This window comes from Oenanthe melanoleuca, chromosome 2 (genome assembly GCF_029582105.1).
Source record: "Oenanthe melanoleuca isolate GR-GAL-2019-014 chromosome 2, OMel1.0, whole genome shotgun sequence".
Taxonomy (NCBI): Eukaryota; Metazoa; Chordata; class Aves; order Passeriformes; family Muscicapidae; genus Oenanthe; species Oenanthe melanoleuca.
The window spans coordinates 148,093,019-148,111,849 of record NC_079335.1 but is presented as its reverse complement, the minus strand read 5'-3'; the positions used below and the strand labels follow the sequence as shown (position 1 = coordinate 148,111,849).

At 60.9% G+C, this 18,831-nt stretch overlaps 1 protein-coding gene across 4 annotated transcripts in view; it reads right to left on the bottom strand.

Moving 5' to 3' along the window:
• The window catches only part of AGAP3 (ArfGAP with GTPase domain, ankyrin repeat and PH domain 3), a 116,825-nt gene that overhangs the window by 50,224 nt on the left and 47,770 nt on the right, over positions 1-18,831 (bottom strand). For 3 of the 4 annotated variants that reach the window (XM_056484189.1, XM_056484188.1, XM_056484190.1), the window contains exons 3-8: positions 16,861-16,948; positions 16,600-16,685; positions 15,815-15,956; positions 14,957-15,091; positions 12,276-12,403; positions 4,306-4,461 (exon numbers count right to left, since the gene is read on the bottom strand). In XM_056484189.1, the coding sequence (XP_056340164.1) occupies positions 4,306-4,461; positions 12,276-12,403; positions 14,957-15,091; positions 15,815-15,956; positions 16,600-16,685; positions 16,861-16,948 (735 nt within the window). Of the gene's footprint in view, positions 1-62; positions 1,073-4,305; positions 4,462-12,275; positions 12,404-14,956; positions 15,092-15,814; positions 15,957-16,599; positions 16,686-16,860; positions 16,949-18,831 lie in introns of those variants that run through there. The other variant, XM_056484191.1, reaches the window with a different exon arrangement.

Below are 18,831 nucleotides of genomic sequence, written 5' to 3'. Positions count from 1 at the left end.
GGATGCAGGTGGAGCATGGATGGAAGCAGGAGAGGCTCAGGCAGTGAAGGAACTCACACCTCTACTAATCCAACAGATTTATTCTGGTAACACACTTGCACCATACAAAGTAGCACAGGTCACCGGGCAGAGATACCAGCCCCTTACAAAAGAGCATGGACAATAAATATCTACCACACGTCTAGAGCGGCGAGAGCAGGACCCACCAGCGCCCGAGGGAGAGCAAACTCTGATAAATACAATATGAAATTTACAGTCTGTTGAGCAGAACTCATTCAAAGTGCTTAGGACAGAGGGAAATACCAAGTCATACATGGCATGGAGCACAACCAATACATTCAGAATCACAACAATGGCAGGAGGCAGCGGCAGCATCTCTCTGGAGCGTCCTACAACCCCCTCAGTCCAGGAGGGCCCCGTGTGCTTTGGATCAGAAAGGGACACGAGCCCCGCGCGCCTGGGACACCGATTCACCAGACTGGGGGCCCAGAACCAAACAAAGAGATCGAAAGAGAAGAAAACTAAAGAGACACAGCTGGCTGCTCGGCTGCGAGGAGAAGAGGAGGAGGAGCAGGAGTCCATGCAGGCTGCAGAGGTGCAGAGGGAGGAGAGCGGAGCGCGAGCGGCGCCCGCGGCAGCAGCAAAGCGTCTCTGGGCCCATCCAGCTCCACGCTGTCCCGGTCCCGGTGCGGCTGCAGGTCTTCCCATCCCAGCAGGGTCGTCCGCCTGGCATCCCCAGAAGGGGCAGTGCCCAGACAGCGTCCAGCAGGCCCAGAAATGTCCCAGCTTAAAGTGCAGGCGCAGGCCGTCTCAGCGCTTCCTAGACTTTACATTGGGGGGATTTAAAAGGCTCCTGCGTGTCTCCGAGGGGGGGACCCATGCTGGCTGGAGGGCGGGCGAGCCTCTAATCTTAGATCAATCCCAGTGCCCATCCCTTATCCGGCCCTGGAGAGGCAATGAAAAGTGAGAGAATTTGTACAGAGGTGCCGTGTGTAACCACCTGGATCTTCTAATTTGGAAGGAGTTGGAAAGGCCTTTTTGTTGATGAAAAGTTGGAAACAGTGGCACATATCTGCAAATATCGAAAGAATAAAGAGTTTGGCAAGTTATACTCAGAACACGGACACGAGTCTGTCAGTGATGGGTGCCAGCAGACAGCACGGACAGGCCACAGGGGCGCCAGCGGCAGCAGCAGGGGGCTGGGGCTGGGCCAGGAGGGGCTGGGCACAGTCTGTGTCCACCTGGAGCTCTGGGGCACGCTGACCCCCGGGGGAACGCGATCCACAGGGAGTGGGAGGGCAGTGGGAGAGAGGGTAGAAGAGGAGAGGAGTAGAAGAGGAAGAGGAGGAGAACGGGGAGGAAAGGAGAAGGAGGAAAGGAGTCAGGCATAGCTCGGGGCTGGGGCTGCAGAGGCTCCCAGAGCTGGGCCGAGCACTGCACCTCAGACACTGTGCCCACCTGGGGACCCCCCGAGGACGAAGCTGCTGGCTACACCTGCGCTGCCTGCCTGGGAAAAGCTAGCGGCACAAAACAGCCTGCCCTTCCTTCCCTTCCTTCCCTTCCCTCCCTGCACTTCCTGGTCCTGTCCCGCTGTGGTGGGTGTCGGGAGCTGCTGCTGCTGCCACGACCAGATGGGTGAAGACGCCAAGGTGAGCCATGGATGTGCAGCAGCACAGAGCAAGCAGTGAGGTGACCGCGCGCGGCGCAGAGCAAGCGTGAGCCATGGTGAGCAGTGAGACCGCACGCACGATGACGCCACAGCGACAAGCCAAGCCCCGCAGCGAGCCCCCTCCTCCTCCCCAAGCGTGTGCCCACCCCGTGAGCGAGCACGGGGCTCCAGAGAGCGGGGACAGAGCCAGCGGCGAGTCCGGGCGCGTGGCATGGCGGCATGGCGGCATCATGGCATCGGCGCGGCGAGCAGATGGGAGAGCAGAGTGTGACACAGAGAACGGCGGGCATGGGGACAGGGACAGCACTGCCAGAGCTGCTGCACTGGGGCACAGAGCATGGGCACAGGGACAGCACTGCCAGAGCTGCTGCAGTGGGGCACAGAGCATGGGGACAGGGACAGCACTGCCAGAGCTGCTGCACTGGGGCACAGAGCATGGGCACAGGGACAGCACTGCCAGAGCTGCTGCACTGGGGCACAGAGCATGGGCACAGGGACAGGGACAGCACTGCCAGAGCTGCTGCACTGGGGCACAGAGCATGGGGACAGGGACAGCACTGCCAGAGCTGCTGCAGTGGGGCACAGAGCATGGGCACAGGGACAGCACTGCCAGAGCTGCTGCACTGGGGCACAGAGCATGGGCACAGGGACAGGGACAGCACTGCCAGAGCTGCTGCACTGGGGCACAGAGCATGGGCACAGGGACAGGGACAGCACTGCCAGAGCTGCTGCACTGGGGCACAGAGCATGGGGACAGGGACAGCACTGCCAGAGCTGCTGCACTGGGGCACAGAGCATGGGCACAGGGACAGCACTGCCAGAGCTGCTGCAGTGGGGCACAGAGCATGGGCACAGGGACAGCACTGCCAGAGCTGCTGCAGTGGGGCACAGAGCATGGGCACGGGGACAGGGACAGCACTGCCAGAGCTGCTGCACTGGGGCACAGAGCATGGGCACAGGGACAGGGACAGCACTGCCAGAGCTGCTGCACTGGGGCACAGAGCATGGGGACAGGGACAGCACTGCCAGAGCTGCTGCAGTGGGGCACAGAGCATGGGCACAGGGACAGCACTGCCAGAGCTGCTGCACTGGGGCACAGAGCATGGGCACAGGGACAGCACTGCCAGAGCTGCTGCACTGGGGCACAGAGCATGGGCACGGGGAAGAGCGATAGGGCACTGGGACAGTTACAGGGCACAGGGACAGCTCCAGGGCACAAGGACAGCTCCAGGGCACTGGGACAGCTCCAGGGCATTGCAGAGGAATTGGACAGCTCCAGGGCACAGGGAAAACCCCAGGGCATAAGGACAGGGCACTGGGACAGGTACAGCGCATTCCATAGGAACTGGGCAGCTCCAGAGCGTTGGGACAGCTCCAGAGCACTGGGACAGCTCCAGGGCATTGCAGAGGGCAGAGCACAAGGAGGGGAAGGCAGTGAGGGAACAAGCATGCACTGGGAGTGGGGACCTGCTGCAGGGTGGTGTCTGCTGGCAGGAGGGCGTGGAGCACAGCACACGGACAGGTGAGCGTGGGCCTGGGGCGTGCACAGAGAGCTGGGGGTGCAGGAGATGCAGCGGGGAATGCACAGAGTGTTCGGGAGGTCAGCACAGAAGCTGGAGGGTGCCAGAAGCCAAGGGAGACGGGCACATTCCCAGCACAGGGAGTGGGGAATCTGGGATGCCAGTGGTGCAGTGAGAGAATGGGGCACAGGACACGGAATTTGTTGGATCTGGCTCAGAGCAGTAGTGGCTGATCACAGGGGTGACACGGTGCAATACATACAAGGGCTTTGTGGTGCCAGTGCCACAGACAGCAGACACAGTGTGCTGAGCAATGGTGGCTGGAAGCACATTGAGATGGGCAGAGGAGCAAGGCCGGAGCCTGCACACGCACACAGGAACAGAGGCTACACCTACGCTAGACACGGGACTGGGACACGAGTGGGCTCACAGCGAGGGGACACTCATGGCTGCGCTCAGAGCAGGGTGAGAGTGAGGGCAGGACCGGGCACCCTGCGTGGGCGGGTGTGCATGGTGTGAGAGCGTGCAGAGGGGCAGGCTGTAGGCACCCAGCACAGCTGAGGGCTGCAATGTACTTGCTCCACCTGGGGCCCACAGCTCTGCTGCCTCCCCTCTGCCCTCCCTCCCTCCACACCCAGTGCAGCCCCCACGCGCTGCCCCAGGCACACAGGACTCAGGAACGGGAGCAAGTGGGGCCCGTGCCAGGTGCTGAGCCCTGCACAGCACCACCAGGCACAGCAGAAGCGGCACCAAACAGGAGCCCCAGGGGCAGGGGCTCCGTGCCACGCTCGGGGCCTGCAGCCCCAGCAGCAGAGGGGCAGTCACTGGTGCTGAGCACGCACAGCTGCGCTCCCTGCCTCGGCAGGAGCTCACCCCCTGCACGCCCAGAGTGCAGCCTGGCACAGCTGTGTGTGAGCCATGTCCTGCTGCCAGGGGCTCCCCATGCCCGCACGCTCTGCCTGAAGCAGCCTGCAGCAGCACGGCCCCGGGCCCTGCAGGTGCCTCCCCTGCCAGCACGGCAGGGTCACCCTGCCCACGGGACAGCCCAGGCTGCCCTGCCCCTGCCCTGCCCTGCCCTCTCCCTGTGGAGCCAGCCCTGCTCCCCGAGCTGCTTACCGTGAAGATGTTGGAGCGCCGCTTGGACTGCTTGCGGATGGGCGTGGGCGTGTTGGAGGCAGCGATGGTCTCGATGCGCAGCTCGCGCTGGCTGATGCTGGGCGTGGACGGCACCGACGACGAGTAGTCACTGAAGGCTCCCCCACCGTTGGTGGCCTGCAGGGGCAGAGGGATGGTCAGGGAGGGCAGGGACGGGCTGCCTGGGGCAGGGCTGCAGGAGCACACCTGCCCCACACGGCCTCACGCCAGGGCAGCGAGCGCCAGGACTGGGTGACATCCAAAAAATCATGGAATCGTTCTGGTTGGAAGGGATTCTAAAAAGCATTCAGTTCCAACCCCCTGCCATGGGCAGGGACACCTTCCACTAGCCCACAGTGCTCCAAGCCCCATTCAACCTGGCCTCAAACGCCTCCAGGGATGGGGAGCTCACAACCTCTCTGGGCAACCCAGAGACACACCCAGGGCCAGGCACTGCTCCTGCTCAACACAGGGGCTTGGGAAGCCTCTCCTCTTTCTGCTCTAGTTTTTTCACCAGTAAAACGTTCAGGTTCTGACATCAAAGAGAAGGGCAGCGAATGGCCAGAGAAAGCCAGCTGAAGCCCTTTCAAACACAGGTGTGGAACAAGGCCTGAGGCAGCAGGGTCCCACATAGCTGTGCCAGCAGAGGGGCACAGCCAGGGCACCTCCCCTGCTCCCAGAACACAGGACTGGGGTCATTCTCCTCGGGCAGTCACCCCCTTCCTCTCCAGAGCCCAGCAGACACGAGGCAGCCCAAGCCTGGCCAGCTCCCAGTCCCACTCATCCATTCCCTGTGTCACAAGGACAGCTGTGATGCCAGTGGGGATGGATGTCCCCAGGACTCTAGCCTTCACCTTCCCGTGCCCTGAAGCACAGAGAGCCCACCTCAAGCTCACACTCTGTGTGAAACCCAGCTCTGCTGCTGGTTTGGGGGTCTCTCTGAGCACAGCCTGAGGCTGGCACACACCTCCTGTGCCTGCAGTCCACCAGAGCCACGGCTGCAGTGGCCTGTGCCTGGGAACACCAGGGGCTTCACCAGCACCTCACTGACTCCGTGGCAGTAGAAGATCCAACCCTGCAGCCATGCACCATGTCACCAACATCCTCTTCCAGACAAGGCTGCTCCTCCCCTCCCTGCCCGTGGCAGCAGTGTGGGCAGCCCTGGACAGGGGCTGAGGGACATCCCAGAAACAGCAGCAGCATGGAAGCATTTCAGGTCTGCAGCCAGGACATCTCACTGTGACACAGCACACGGCAGCCTGAGCTCCTGGGCAGCTCTGAACAGTATTTCAGAATCTCATGGAGGAGTTGCCTGAGAAGGGCAGGGGAGCTCCAGCACCAAGAGCCAGCTCAGCTCCTCCCAGCTCCACAGCTGCAGAGTGTGGCACCAATGGCCACTGACTTCCTCCATGCCACCCACACTGAGCAGGAATGCAGCCCATGAAGGGTGATGATGTGCTGAAGAGACCCCCATCCCCTGATTCTGAGACAAGCAGTTCAGAGAAGTGTGAAAAGGGGCTGCACAGGCAGAGCTGTGACCCACAGCCCAGTCTGAGAGAGGGGTGCAACCTTCACCCAAGCCAGGGATCCCCTCGTATTTGACAGGAGATATGGGAGAAAACACACAATGAGAACCTAAGAGAAAAAAAAAAAGCCACCCAAGCATTTCAGCTTGCTCCCCACAAAGGCAGAGCAAGGAAAGTAATTCCATGCTGTGAGCAGGTGGGTGGCTCAGACCATCCCAGCCTGGCTAGAAACAGGAACATTTCTGGAGCCTTAAAACACAGAACAAGAGGGAACCTGGTCTGTTGTGCTTTCCCACAGTACAAGAGGCTGGGAACTCTGTCCAGAGAAGGGAATGTGGCCTGGAAGCTGCTCTGCAGGCTGAGAGCAGGTCCTGCTGCCAAGCCCCAGGGAAGGGGGGACCACCAGGGACACAAAGGGGCAAAGTCACCTGCCAGTGGCTTGTGAAGCCTCTACAGAGAGAGCTCCTGGCACCCCGGGGCCAGCAGCCACAGGAGCTGCCAGGAGCTGTGAGGAAGGAAGAGCTGCAGACCAGGCCCACTGAGTGCATCTGCAGCCTGTGCTAAACTGACCCATCACATGGGACCAGGCCAAAGAAAGGGAAATATTCCGGGTGCTAGGAGCAGAAGGAGGAGGCAGCAGCACGGACAAGCTGCCACAGGACCAGTGAGCTGGGCATGGCTCCCCTCCCAGAGCAGCTGCTGCCACGTCTCAGTAACGCTGGCAGCAGGTCAGGATGCTGTGACTGTGGGGAGGAGACAGTCCTGAGGAGGCTGCAGAGCCTGAGCTCCTGCCAGGGCAGCTGGAACAAACCCTGGGGATGCAGCTGATGGACACTAAAGCATCAAAGAAGGAATTCTGCTACAGCCTGGTTTGTATTTTGCTTACTCCCAGCAGTGCTGTGGGTCATTTCTGCCTGGCCAGAACAACCTTCCTTGGCCTCTAAGTCTGCCCGGTGCTGGAGCCAAGGTTACTGTCCCTGAGGGACAAAGGACACCGACCTCTGAGCCTGCCATGTCCCACAGACCGAGCTCAGGAAGGGCTCTGGGCTGGGGGATGGCTCACAGCAGGCTAGGAAGGCAAGCTGCCACCAGTCTGGGGGCAGAGGAGAAAGTCTACAAAGACACAGTGGCTCAGGCAATCCTGAGAGCAATGCTCCCCACTGGAGCAGGAGCCCCAGAACCGCTGGGATCCAGGGACAGGACAAACCTCAGGATGTGGGAGAACCCTGCCAAGGTGCCAGCTCTGGGCCAGCACCATGTCTGCTACTGGCAGGTGCTCTGCTAGGGGACCTGAACAGCCACCTGTGGCCACCACTGGAATCTGAGAAGGTGGGAACTGGAAATTGTTAACACCTGTGGGACAACCCCTCCTATCAGTGTGTAACCCATGGAAGAGCACCAGCAGCCATGGGGTGCTGGGAAGGGCAAAGGCAGCTGGAGCTCAGGGCTGGAATTCTGGAGTAACAAGGCCTGGGACAAGGAAGGGCTCTGAGCACAAACTGCAAACAGCAGCCTGCTGTCTGTGGGGAGGGAGAAGCCAGAGGAGCACATGGATGATGGAGTGTGGGCACCATGGGCTGAGCAGGAACAGGACACAGCAGGAAATGCCAGGCCTGCTGCAGCTCCTGCACTCTGACACAGAGCACTGCAACAGCTCAGCTCAGCTGCCCTTGGGGCTCCACTCCACCTGCAAATGTGGATTTGCCACCTCTTTCATCTGATCTCTCTCTGAGCTGGATGGAGGCCCCAGAGAGCCCGTGCAGACCGAGCCATGGAGAGGAGCCACCACACTGGGCAGCCCAGAGCACAGGGTGGGGGGATGGCAGCAGCTCCCAAGGAGCAGGGGCACCCAGCTCCCTCCTCCAGCCCCTCAGGTACCTGCATGGGGCACTGGTACCTCCTGCCAGCTGCTGGGAACCAGTTTCCTGGCAGAAAGACAAACTGCCATCCCACAGCAAACACAACAGTGACTCACCCACAGCCTGGGGAACTCCCAAAGGCATCCCAGAAGCCCAGCAGAAAGACTCAGAACAGGGCAGCAAAAGTGAGGAAATCAGGTAGAACAACTCTGTAGGTGCTGCAAGCACCCACTGGCCCAAGAAACTCCCATCCCCTCCCTGCAGGCAGGGCCAGGAGCTGCCAGGAGGGAGGGGATGGGAGTCAGGCCAAGTGAGGAGTGGGATTCCCAAACCCACCCAGCTCGCTCACTCAGCCATAGGTGTGGGCAAGACACAGAGAGGAGAGCCCAGGGCAGCAGCTGGGAGCTTTCCCTGGGGCTGCTGGCCTCTGGGGAATGCAAGGTGCTGCTCCAGTGGGTGCAGACCCACACCCCTCACCCATGGGAGGGCCAAAGGGACAGATCTGTGTCCCCAGGGACTCCAGGGCTGGCCCTGGCTGCTGCTGGACCAGATTGGTGCTGGGCACAGCACCCGGGTCAGGGAGCTGCCAAGCACAGCCAGTGACTGTTGGAAAGCCCTGGCCAGGGCTGACCTGCTCCTGCAGCTCCCTCTCCCTCCCCAGGGATGGAGCAATGTCCTCCAGCTCCAGGCACTGCTGCAGAACAAGAGAAAAACCCCAAACTCCCAAAGGCAGAAATGAAACCAGGGCCTTTGGCTGTTTCCTAAGAAGCTCACACAACGTGCAAGGAGACCAGGGCACATCCACAGCACCACAGTCCCAGGAGAAGCTGGACAGTGGACAGTGCTGTCCCTGAAGGAGGGGCCAGGCCAGCCCAGAGCAGTACTGCCAATCCCTGCCCCAGGGCTCCTCCCGCCCCTAAATGCCAGTCCCACTGCCCCAGGGGCTCCTCCTGCCCCAGCAGGCAGCACTTGGAGGGAAGGGGATCAGTGCATGTCTCACCTGTGCACTGATACCTGCAGCACAAGGCAAACAAAAGCTCCTAATTGTGTTGTGTGGCTCCTCTCCTCTTCATCTCCATGGTAAGTCCTGTGCTCCTAAACTCTACCTTGAGAGCCTTTTTCCTGTTTTCCCTGTGCCAGTTACTGCTCTTTGACTTGCAAAAGCAAATAAGAAACCAGGTGAGAGCCCAGGCCCTCAGGTATGGCAGAGTGCAGCCCTGCTCCACAAACAGCCTGTCAGGCTCCAGCTGGTCCCTCCTGGCAGAGTGAGCCTGCCCAGCCCTGCCCAGAGCTGCCCCCATGCATGGCTGGGCCAGAGCTGGGACACAGGGAGCTGCTCCCAGCACAACTGGCATTGTGCCCTCCCACATGGGCAGCCTGAGCACACACCTGGTGAGGGGGCTGCTCTGCCCAGCTCCCTGTCAGAACATCACTTTGGGCTGAACTTGTTTCCCAAAGCCACCTGGACTTTGCCTGGGGACAGTGGGGAGCAGCTCCAGAACCTCACTTCCAAGCCCATGCAAGAGCAGGTAAATAAATGGCTTTTTACGATCACTCACTGTCCTGGGTTGGTGTTTTGTCTGCTCCTCTCCCGCTCCCACACCTCGCTGTCTGCATGGAGCTGCCGCCGGTGCCCTTTCTCCCCCCCTGGGGGGGTGGTGCCCCGGGCTGTGCTTGCTTGGCTGGCCCTGCTGCCCCGGCTGCTGCTGCTGCTGCTGCTGCTTGCTGCGCTAGCTACCCCGGCCGCTGCTTCTGCCCTGCTGCTTTTGCCCTATTGCTTCTGCCCCGCTGCTGCTGCTGCTGCCCCAGCTCTGCCCTGGCTGCTGCTGCCTTCCCCTCCCCCTTCTCTCCTTCAGCTCCAAGATCTGTACCGGCTCCGGACGGGACCTGAGCATCAGAGACTGCCTCCGGAGCCTGCCCAAGAAGCTTCTCGCCCTTCCCAGCAGCGACCGTCTCTCACTTCGGTGAAAACAGTTCTTTTGTCATCTGGGATTGTACTTTCCTGTTGCTGGGAAGTGTTTTCCTTGTGTTTGTTAATAAACAAGTTTTTTCCACTTTTCCCCCCGAGTAAAATTCTCTCCGAGCCCAGTGGGGGGGAGGAATTGTGAGGGGGGTTTATTTTGGGGGGCTCCTTTGGAGGCTTTCCCCCAGTTTTGTCCTAAACTTGGACACTCACCTTGCCTCACCCTTTTCAGAAGTGTCTTTGGTCACGGGGACAGGCATGAAAGCACCAGGGCAGACACTGCTGCACGGGGCCCCATGGGCACTGAGAGGGCTGGTGCTGGGACCACACCAGAGCCCAGGAGGACAAACTGACTGTGATCACCCTTGTGGGGCCAGGTTTGCTAGGGCAGGAGGGGCAGGGCCATCAGCCCCTGGGAGCTGTGGCACTGCCCTGCACAGCTCTGCTCCCCCACAGCTCCCCACACCCCTGCAGCCAGGGCAGGAGCACAGCAAGGCTCAGACAGCAAAGGGCTGCTCCCCACAGGCAGAGAACCACCTCTACACAGAGCTGCAAGCTGTGCTGAGAGGGGCTCTGTGGGGGGGACAGGAGAGCAGGGACAGCTCTGAGCAAACACCTCACAAAGCTCAGGACATGCACTTAGGAAATTCTTCCAAAATCTGCTTCCCCGCAGCCAGTCCCAAACCCATCCCTCCTGCTCAGTGCTGCCTTTCCTTAAGGAGCTCTGTCATGTCACTCCTGTGCATTTCAGCTCAGGTTTGGCCTGTCACTGCACTCACTCCTCAGCTGAACCAGCCAAGAGCTTGCTTTCCTCCTGTGTGGGGTCTCTTCCCTCCCACAGGCTCCATGCACAGTCCCATGGCTGGACCCAGGGCTCTGGCAGCCCCATCCCCAGGGGCACAGGGAACAATTCCCAGCTGCACAGCATACACACTGCCTGCCTGGCACAGCCAGTGCCAGGGACACGGATTTATGGGGGCCTTTCTCACACTTTGGACATGGAAGAAAACACCCAAAAAGTGTTAAGCTCCCCTGAGAAATGCTGACCTTGGCCATCAGCCTCTTGCTTCCCTTGCAGCACTGGTGGCCTCTCCTTCCCAACCAGGCTCACACTGTACACAATTTTCTAATAAACCCCTCCAATTACCACTCAGCATTAGACACTCAAATCTGTATTTCCCTGGGACTTTGCTCTCCACCTTGGATGTCTCCCACTGAACTTGTCCCCATCTTTCTGGACACAGGCACACCTGACAGAACCTGGCTTTGCCTTCCCCAGCAGCCCACCCACCTGCACAGACTCCACCTGAACCTTCTGGTGTCCAGGTGACCTGGAGCACCAGGGAGCTGGCACAGGTCTCTGCACACTCACCTTCCTGCAATCCATCTTTAGAAGCCTCTACAGCAGGCAGCTGTGGCTGCAGTGGCTCAGGGCTGTGCAGGGACAGGCTCCTGTGCTGGGGAGTCCTGCCAGGGCTCTGGGGCTCTGACCCCCCCAGAGCTCCAAAGGCAATCAATCCCTTTGGAAACCCATCATCCGCATGTGCTGTCCCCCAGGCACAGGCAGATCTCCTGCAATCCCTGTCACACATCCTGGGATTCCCCATGCCAGCTGCTCCAGAGATGGAATCTCTGAGTGCCCTGGGGAGCAATGGAGCCCAGGATCTCCCTTTCTCCCTCACCAGTTGCCTGGCCAGCATTTCTGTGGGCACTGGCAATGCAGCAAAGCTTGAATGCAGTGAGGTGGCTGCCCAAAGGATCTCTTTCCCCAGGCCCTCCCCATGGAGCCTGTCCTGCCCCAGCTCTGCTCCAGGATCACAGAACAAACGCCCCCAGCATCCCCCATCCCCACACCAAGAGCCTGGAAACCCTTACCCACAGCACAGAGCCATCCTCTGGCGAGGGGAGGGAACCTCCAGCTCAGCACTGAACCCAGCTGTGACAGGTCCATCCCCTCAGATGGATGTGCAGTCACACCATCAGCTTCCCGAGCCCAGGGAAGCAGCAGCTGAAGCTGTGCCCGCCCAGCTGGGGCAGCCAGAACACCAGCCACCCTCCCACACAGCCCTGTGCTGCCCCAGAGCTCCCCACACCTCTGACAGCTCTGCTGTGTGTCTGCCAAGCACCACACAGCCTGGGGATGTGAGCTACACACAAAGGTTTAGACATGAAACGTGACCTCGGGGCAAGCAAACTGCCACACAACCATGAAACCATGGAGTGCTTTGGGCTGGAAAGGACCCTGGAGACCACCTAGCTCCAACCCCCTGCATGGGCAGGGACACCCTGCACTAGAGCTGGCTGCTCCAGGCCCCACTGCCCCGCCTGGCCTCGGACACTTGCAGGGACAGGGCAGCCACAGCTCCCCTGGGCTGCGGGAAAAGCACCAGGGTGGCACCACCCTGCTCCAGAGCCAGCCCAGGACAGCCAGACCAGCCCAGGCTGAGCTGCTGGCCACTGGGCTGAGGGGAGCAGAGCTCAGGAGACCTGGGGCTCTCCCCTGCCATTCCCTGAGGGATGCAGAGCAGCAGGTCAGGGCTCTCCCCTGCCATTCCCTGAGGGGAGCAGAGCAGCAGGTCAGGGCTCTTCCCTGCCATTCCCTACCTGGTTGATGTGCACAGAAGGGATGGAGGCTGCAGAAACAGACGAGTGGCTGGGTGAGTTGGGCAGGGACTTGCAGGGGCCGATGGACAGCTGGTGCTTCTTGCGGAGAGCCACCACCTTCTGAGCCACTGCAAAGGGGAGAGAGGGACAGGTCAGAGTGCAGAGAGCAGCCTCCTCCCCCCACACACCCCTGGAGGGCTGAGGGAGGGTCAGGCCCTTCCCTGAGTGATGGGCACTGCCCAGGCCGAGTGCCCAGAGCCAGCTGCCCCTGGGCAGCACAGCACAGCAGCTCCCCATGGACACCCTGGGACAGCAGGAGCCACCACGAGCCTGGGCTGCAGGAGGAGCCCTGGGCAGCCTCCAGTGCTCAGTCCCCCTCACAGCAGCTCCAGCAGGCAGGCACTGCACTGAACTGGGCACGCCTCACTGCTGTACAGCACAGCTGTGCGTGGCAGCCAGAGAAACCTGAACAGAAACCGGTGAAAGGGGTGGCAGAAATTATCCCAGACAAGCCTGACTGATGTTCAGGATGAAGAAGAGCCTGGGCCCAGCATGCAGGAAGGTGAAGGTCACCTCAAGGCCTCTTTTCAGGACTGAGAAGATGTTATCCCTGCAGTGTGATCTCACTGGCCTCATGGCTCACTAGCAGTAGTGGTATGGGGTCACTGATGGGCACAGCCTCTGCCAGGCTCTCTGCCCACAACAGCAGGGGCTGAGGGGTTTGTCTGGCTATTTCCTGGTCCCTGCTGGGGCTCCCAGTGTGCCCAGCCAGCACTGGGATGGGAGATGTCCCCTGGCAGGGGATGCAGAGCCTCCCTGGTAGCTCCTGCTGGAGCCTGGCCTGAGAGCAGCAATACCAGCAGCACCTCAGCCACAGGTCCTGGGCCAGGCAGCCACCAGCTGTCCCCTCCTGCCCTCGCCAGTGCTCAGGGCAGAGGACAGGCAGGACCATGCACCTGGGACCTGCAGCAGAGGCAAAGCTCAGGAAATGCCCACAGCACAGCTGCTGCCCTCCTGTGCCCTGCAGGCCAGGGCTGGGGCACTCCTCCTCCTCCTCCTCAGGAACAGCACCAAGGGGACCATGGCTGGGCTCCCTGGCCTTTTCCTGGTACACAAACACCTTTAAATGAAGCCCAAGAAATGAGGCCCCCACACTGATGGCTCCTTGCAAACAGGAATTGTGAGAATAAAGTTCTTTAACCAGAGCTCTTTAGAGCCAAGAGGCCAGAAGGCACATTCCACACCAGCCCCACCTCAGGGCAGGCCTTCCTCAGGAGTCCTGACCAGACACTGGGCACTGTCCCTGCCTGTGCCAGGGCCACCTCCTGGCAACAATGCCAAGGGCCCACCCTCTCACCACAGAAGTCACTGTGGCATCTCTGGACTTGGGAAGGATGGAGGAGTGCAATTCCCACAAAGGGAGCAGCACCTCCAGGGGGAATTCTGCCAGGACACGAGAAACCAGCAAGGAGGAAGCCACCCCCATTCCTGCCACGTGTCCTTCTCATGGTGGCCTGGGGCAGCCTGACTGCCCTGACACACCCTGACACCATCAGGCACTCACTGCACTGTGCTCAGCCCAGGCACTCAGCCCAGCCACACACAGCTCCAGGCTACAGAGCAGGCACCAGCCCGCTCCCAGAACAGGGTCTGCTGCTCCACCTGAGCCAGGTGCCACAGCAGCCAGGGCCACCCAGACCCTGGAGAAGATGGAGACCCCAGTTTTCCTGTCTTGCAGCATCCCCCCACCCTGCAGCACCACGTGTGGACGTGGGAAGTGTCTGAGAACACCAAGGGGCAGGGTGGTCACTCCCTCAAGCTCCCATGCCAGCACACTGACCTGCTCCCCAGAAAGGTCAGTGGCCACCAGCTGTGGCCCAGGACAGTGGCAGGAAGGGCTCTCTGCAAACAGAGGTGCAGCACACACTCCACACAGCACAGGCAGGCAGCCTTGGCCCTGGAAGCAGCTCCTCCTGCTGCTGCTGTGGGGAGTGAACATCCCCCCCAGCCTGCCAGGGAAGGGATCTGTGTGCTGGGAACAAGTCACACAAAGACAGGGTCTGATGGAAACTGGATTGCCACGTGAGGCCAGGTCCTCAGAGTCTGCCACTGCCAGGACTCCACGAGATCCCCAAGCAGCTGCACCAGGATGCAGCAGATGCCAAACCAGCTGCATCATGACCTCACCAGGAAGGACTGCTGACCCACTCCAGAAACACCTCATCTCATCAGCTCCAGGCCATGCCCCTTGTCCTGTCACACACAGTCCCCTCCAGGGTAAGGGCACAGTTTATTTAAGCAGACTGCAAACCCCCAGGAGATGGGGCAGGCTCCCTGTGCCACTCAGAATCCCTGTGCTGCAGAGCCCTCTCTGAGCCTAAGCAGGAACCCTCTCTCCCACTGTTCCCACGAGCAACAGCTGCAGGTGCTGCTTTCCCATCCAGGGCAGCCCAAACCCCTGTGACCCCCCAGCAGCTGTTCAGGTGCTGCTTCCCCACCCAAGGGCAGCACAGACCCCTCTATGAGACCCCTCCAGCAGCTGTTCAGGTGCTGCTTCCCCACCCAAGGGCAGCCCAGCCCCTGTGACCCCCCTGCTGCCCCCGCAGTGCCCTGGTGCTGCTTTCCCATGCAGGGCAGCCCAGCCCCTGTGACCCCTGTGACCCAGCAGTCTGGTGCAGTACCATCCTGGAACACCCTCTCCACGTTGAGGCCGTAGGTGGCACAGGTCTCGTAGTAGGTGCAGCGCTTCAGGTCGTTGGAGAGTTTCCGAGCGCGCGAGTCGTCGATGACGCGCGGGTTGGTGGCACTGATGGCATCTGCAACCAAAGGGACAGCAGCTGAAGGGCAAGGGCCTGCCCCACCCAGCACAGCCCCCAGGACACTTCTGGGAGCTCTCTTCTTTCCTCTCTTCACAAACAGGAACCACCTCCACAGCACTGCCCCATAAATGCCTGGGATCACAAAGTCCCATGTTTGTAGAAAAATGGAAGAATCTCTGTAAATGAACCTGACTCAATTTCCCAAACCACCCAGCCACCAACATTCCAGCAGACAGAGGCAGAATACCTCTGGGAGTGAGGTGGGGGGACCAGGCAGCCCCAGCTTCCAAATAAAATAAATTTGTTAGTCTGCACCATTTTAGGGCTCACGGCCAAGCCCTACATGTTAAAGAATCCAAGGGAGAAATCCTCCTGGTTTAATGAGAAAGTCAACTCTGCTGTTTTTCCCTACACCCATCTCCTGCTCCTGCTCTCTACTGTCACACAGAAAACTCTTCATCCCAGGCTCCCTCCTGCCTGTGCTGGCAGAGCTGGGGGAGGCAGCACCAGGGTATCATGCCATTTCCAAAAGCAAAGTGGCTCCATGGTATGAGGCAGCTCCTTGTGGGAAAGCTGAGATGGTGTGAGCAGGAACTCCCTCCTCAGTCCCAGGTAAGGCTCAGAGAACAGGATCCCCCCTGTGCTCACAGGGCTGGCACCCCTGCTCTCAGGCAGGGTCACACTGAGCTGGGGACATGGGGGAGTGTGGAGTGTTCTCACCCTGTGTGCCCACCAGCACCATGGGCACCTCCGCCGTGTTCCGGTAGCTGCAGAGCCGCAGGTAGTAGTTGTAGACGGTCTGGAAGCTGATCTCATCCTCCAGGCTGAAGACAAACACCACTGCATCGACCCAGGCAGCAAACTGCAGAGACATGGCAGGGTTACAGAGAGCCAGGCCCGGAGCAGCCAGTGAGGGCAGCACAGCCTGGATCAGCCTGCACTGCCTGCCCCAGGCCCAGCTCAGCCTGCACTGCCTGCCCCAGGCCCAGCTCAGCACTGCCTGCCCCAGACCCAGCTCAGCACTGCCTGCCCCAGACCCAGCTCAGCCTGCACTGCCTGCCCCAGGCCCAGCTCAGCCTGCACTGCCTGCCCCAGGCCCAGCTCAGCACTGCCTGCCCCAGACCCAGCTCAGCCTGCACTGCCTGCCCCAGGCCCAGCTCAGCACTGCCTGCCCCAGACCCAGCTCAGCCTGCACTGCCTGCCCCAGGCCCAGCTCAGCCTGCACTGCCTGCCCCAGGCCCAGCTCAGCACTGCCTGCCCCAGACCCAGCTCAGCCTGCACTGCCTGCCCCAGGCCCAGCTCAGCACTGCCTGCCCCAGGCCCAGCTCAGCCTGCACTGCCTGCCCCAGGCCCAGCTCAGCCAGCACTGCCTGCCCCAGACCCAGCTCAGCCTGCACTGCCTGCCCCAGGCCCAGCTCAGCACTGCCTGCCCCAGACCCAGCTCAGCACTGCCTGCCCCAGGCCTCTGCAGGATGGGGAAGGACTCAGGGAGCACAGTCTCCTACCTGGAGCTCAGGGGGGCCCCCTTCATCTCGAATCAGCAGCAGGTAGCTCTGCCCATCCACCACGATCTCTTTCTTGAAGCGGCCGCCTTGGGAGCAAAGCTGCTGGTCAGTACAGGGGGGGCAGGGGACACCCCAAACGAGGGCAGGGGAGCTGCAGAGCCCCAGGGCAGGGGTGGAAGTGCAGGACTGGGATCCCTGCAGCACCACAGAGAGGAGTCAGGACCCAGCCCACGGCCACCCACCCTGGGAAGCAGCCCTTACCCTCTGGAGACTCCTCCTGCACGTAGGTGCCGGTCAGGTAGCGGTGCACCAGCGCTGACTTGCCACTGGACAGGTTCCCCACGATGCCCTGCAACAGACACACATGTCACCTGTGTCCCCAGCACGTGCTCCTTCACACGGGGCCATCCCTGTGAGGTGACACCAGTGAGAGGCAGAGGTGTCCCTGAGGACACAGAGATGTGTGACCCAGCCCAGTGCTGTGGGAGGCCAGGGGGCTGACTGGGCTCAGGCAGGCAGAGAGCAGCCAGGATGGGGCACAGCCACCTGACAGAGGCCACTGAGCACCCTCGTCCTCACCTGAACAGGAACAGCCTTTCTGTTCCTCGGGGAACACTTCCCATCCCAAGCCAACTCAGCAGAAAAACCTCTCCTCTCAGTGCACCCGTGCCCAGTTTTGGGGTGCTGCAGCTCAGGACAGCAGCTGGCAGCAGGAGGGGAGCAGAGAGCAGCTCCAGGCTGGGCACAGCCCCAGCACTGCTCTGCCTGAGGCAGCAGCACCATGGCAGCACCATGAGCATGTCCCAGCAGAGCCAGCAGTGCCACCCACACAGAACACCAGCACCATGCTCAGCCAAACACAGGACACAGCTGCTGAGCACCCATGGAACTGGCTGGGAGCACATCTGGCTGCAGCACCCCAGACTGCTGTTAGGTGCTGGTGGGTGTCCTGGGCTGGGGCAGCCACAGAGCCCAGCCCTGCTCCTTCAGGGTCCTGCTGAGCGTTTAATGCCACTTAACTGTGGGAGCAGGTCTGTCCTGAGGGATCTGTCAACTGGCTGGGGGAGCAGGAGGGGTTCAGCCTGGAGAAAAGGAGGCTCAGGGGGAACCTTCTCATTCCACAACTCCCTGACATGAGGGTGCAGCCAGGTGGGGATTGGGCTCTGCTCCCGAGCAACTAACGACAGGACAAGAGGTAACATCCTCAAATTGCATCAGGGGAGGTTTAGGTTGGATATCTGGTATTCCTTTTCCACAAAAAGGGAAGGGGTCATCTTCAGCTGAAGGTGAACCAAGCCACTGTCCCTGGAAGTGTTAAAAAAACATGGATGTAGCACTTGAGGATAGAGTTTAGTGGTGAACACAGGGGTGGTGCTGGTTGATGGTCGGACTTGATGATCTCAGAGAGCTTTTCCAGCCTTAATGGCTCTGTGGCTCTGCACAGCTGCACTCACATGGCCACACCAGTGCTGGAAAACGTGGGGTGAGGAGTGGCTGCCAACACTAAAGCTGCCTCTGCCACCATGGAAGTTTACAGCCAAACTTTTCCAGGCATGGGGATGAGCTTGGCAGGTGAGTCACCACCAGGCAGGTTCTCCAGCTCTCAGGCAGGCATTGAAATGCTCCTGCTTCTCTGGGTCCTGCCAGGGGTCCTGCCCTGAAGCAGAAGCACCAGCCCTGTGCTCTGGGTCCTGCCCTGGAGCAGAAGCACCAGCCCTGTGCTCCAGGTCCTGCCCTGGAGCAGAGGCACCAGCTCTGTGCTCTGGGTCCTGCCCTGGAGCAGAAGCACCAGCCCTGTGCTCCAGGTCCTGCCCTGGAGCAGAAGCACCAGCTCTGTGCTCTGGGTCCTGCCCTGGAGCAGAAGCACCAGCTCTGTTCTCTGGGTCCTGCCCTGGAGCAGAGGCACCAGCTCTGTGCTCTGGGTCCTGCCCTGGAGCAGAGGCACCAGCTCTGTGCTCTGGGTCCTGCCCTGGAGCAGAGGCACCAGCTCTGTGCTCTGGGTCCTGCCCTGGAGCAGAGACACCAGCCCTGTGCTCTGGGTCCTGCCAGGGGTCCTGCCCTGGCCACGCTCCCTGTGAGGAGCAGAGGCATCAGCCCTGTGCCCCAGCACTCCAGCACAGACTGTGCCACCAGAGCACAGGACACCAGGCTGTGTGCCAGCCCAGCCCCTCTGGTGCCAAGGGAGCCAGAGGCAGGACAGGGAGCAGGGACCCGTGGGCTCCCAGGGGCACA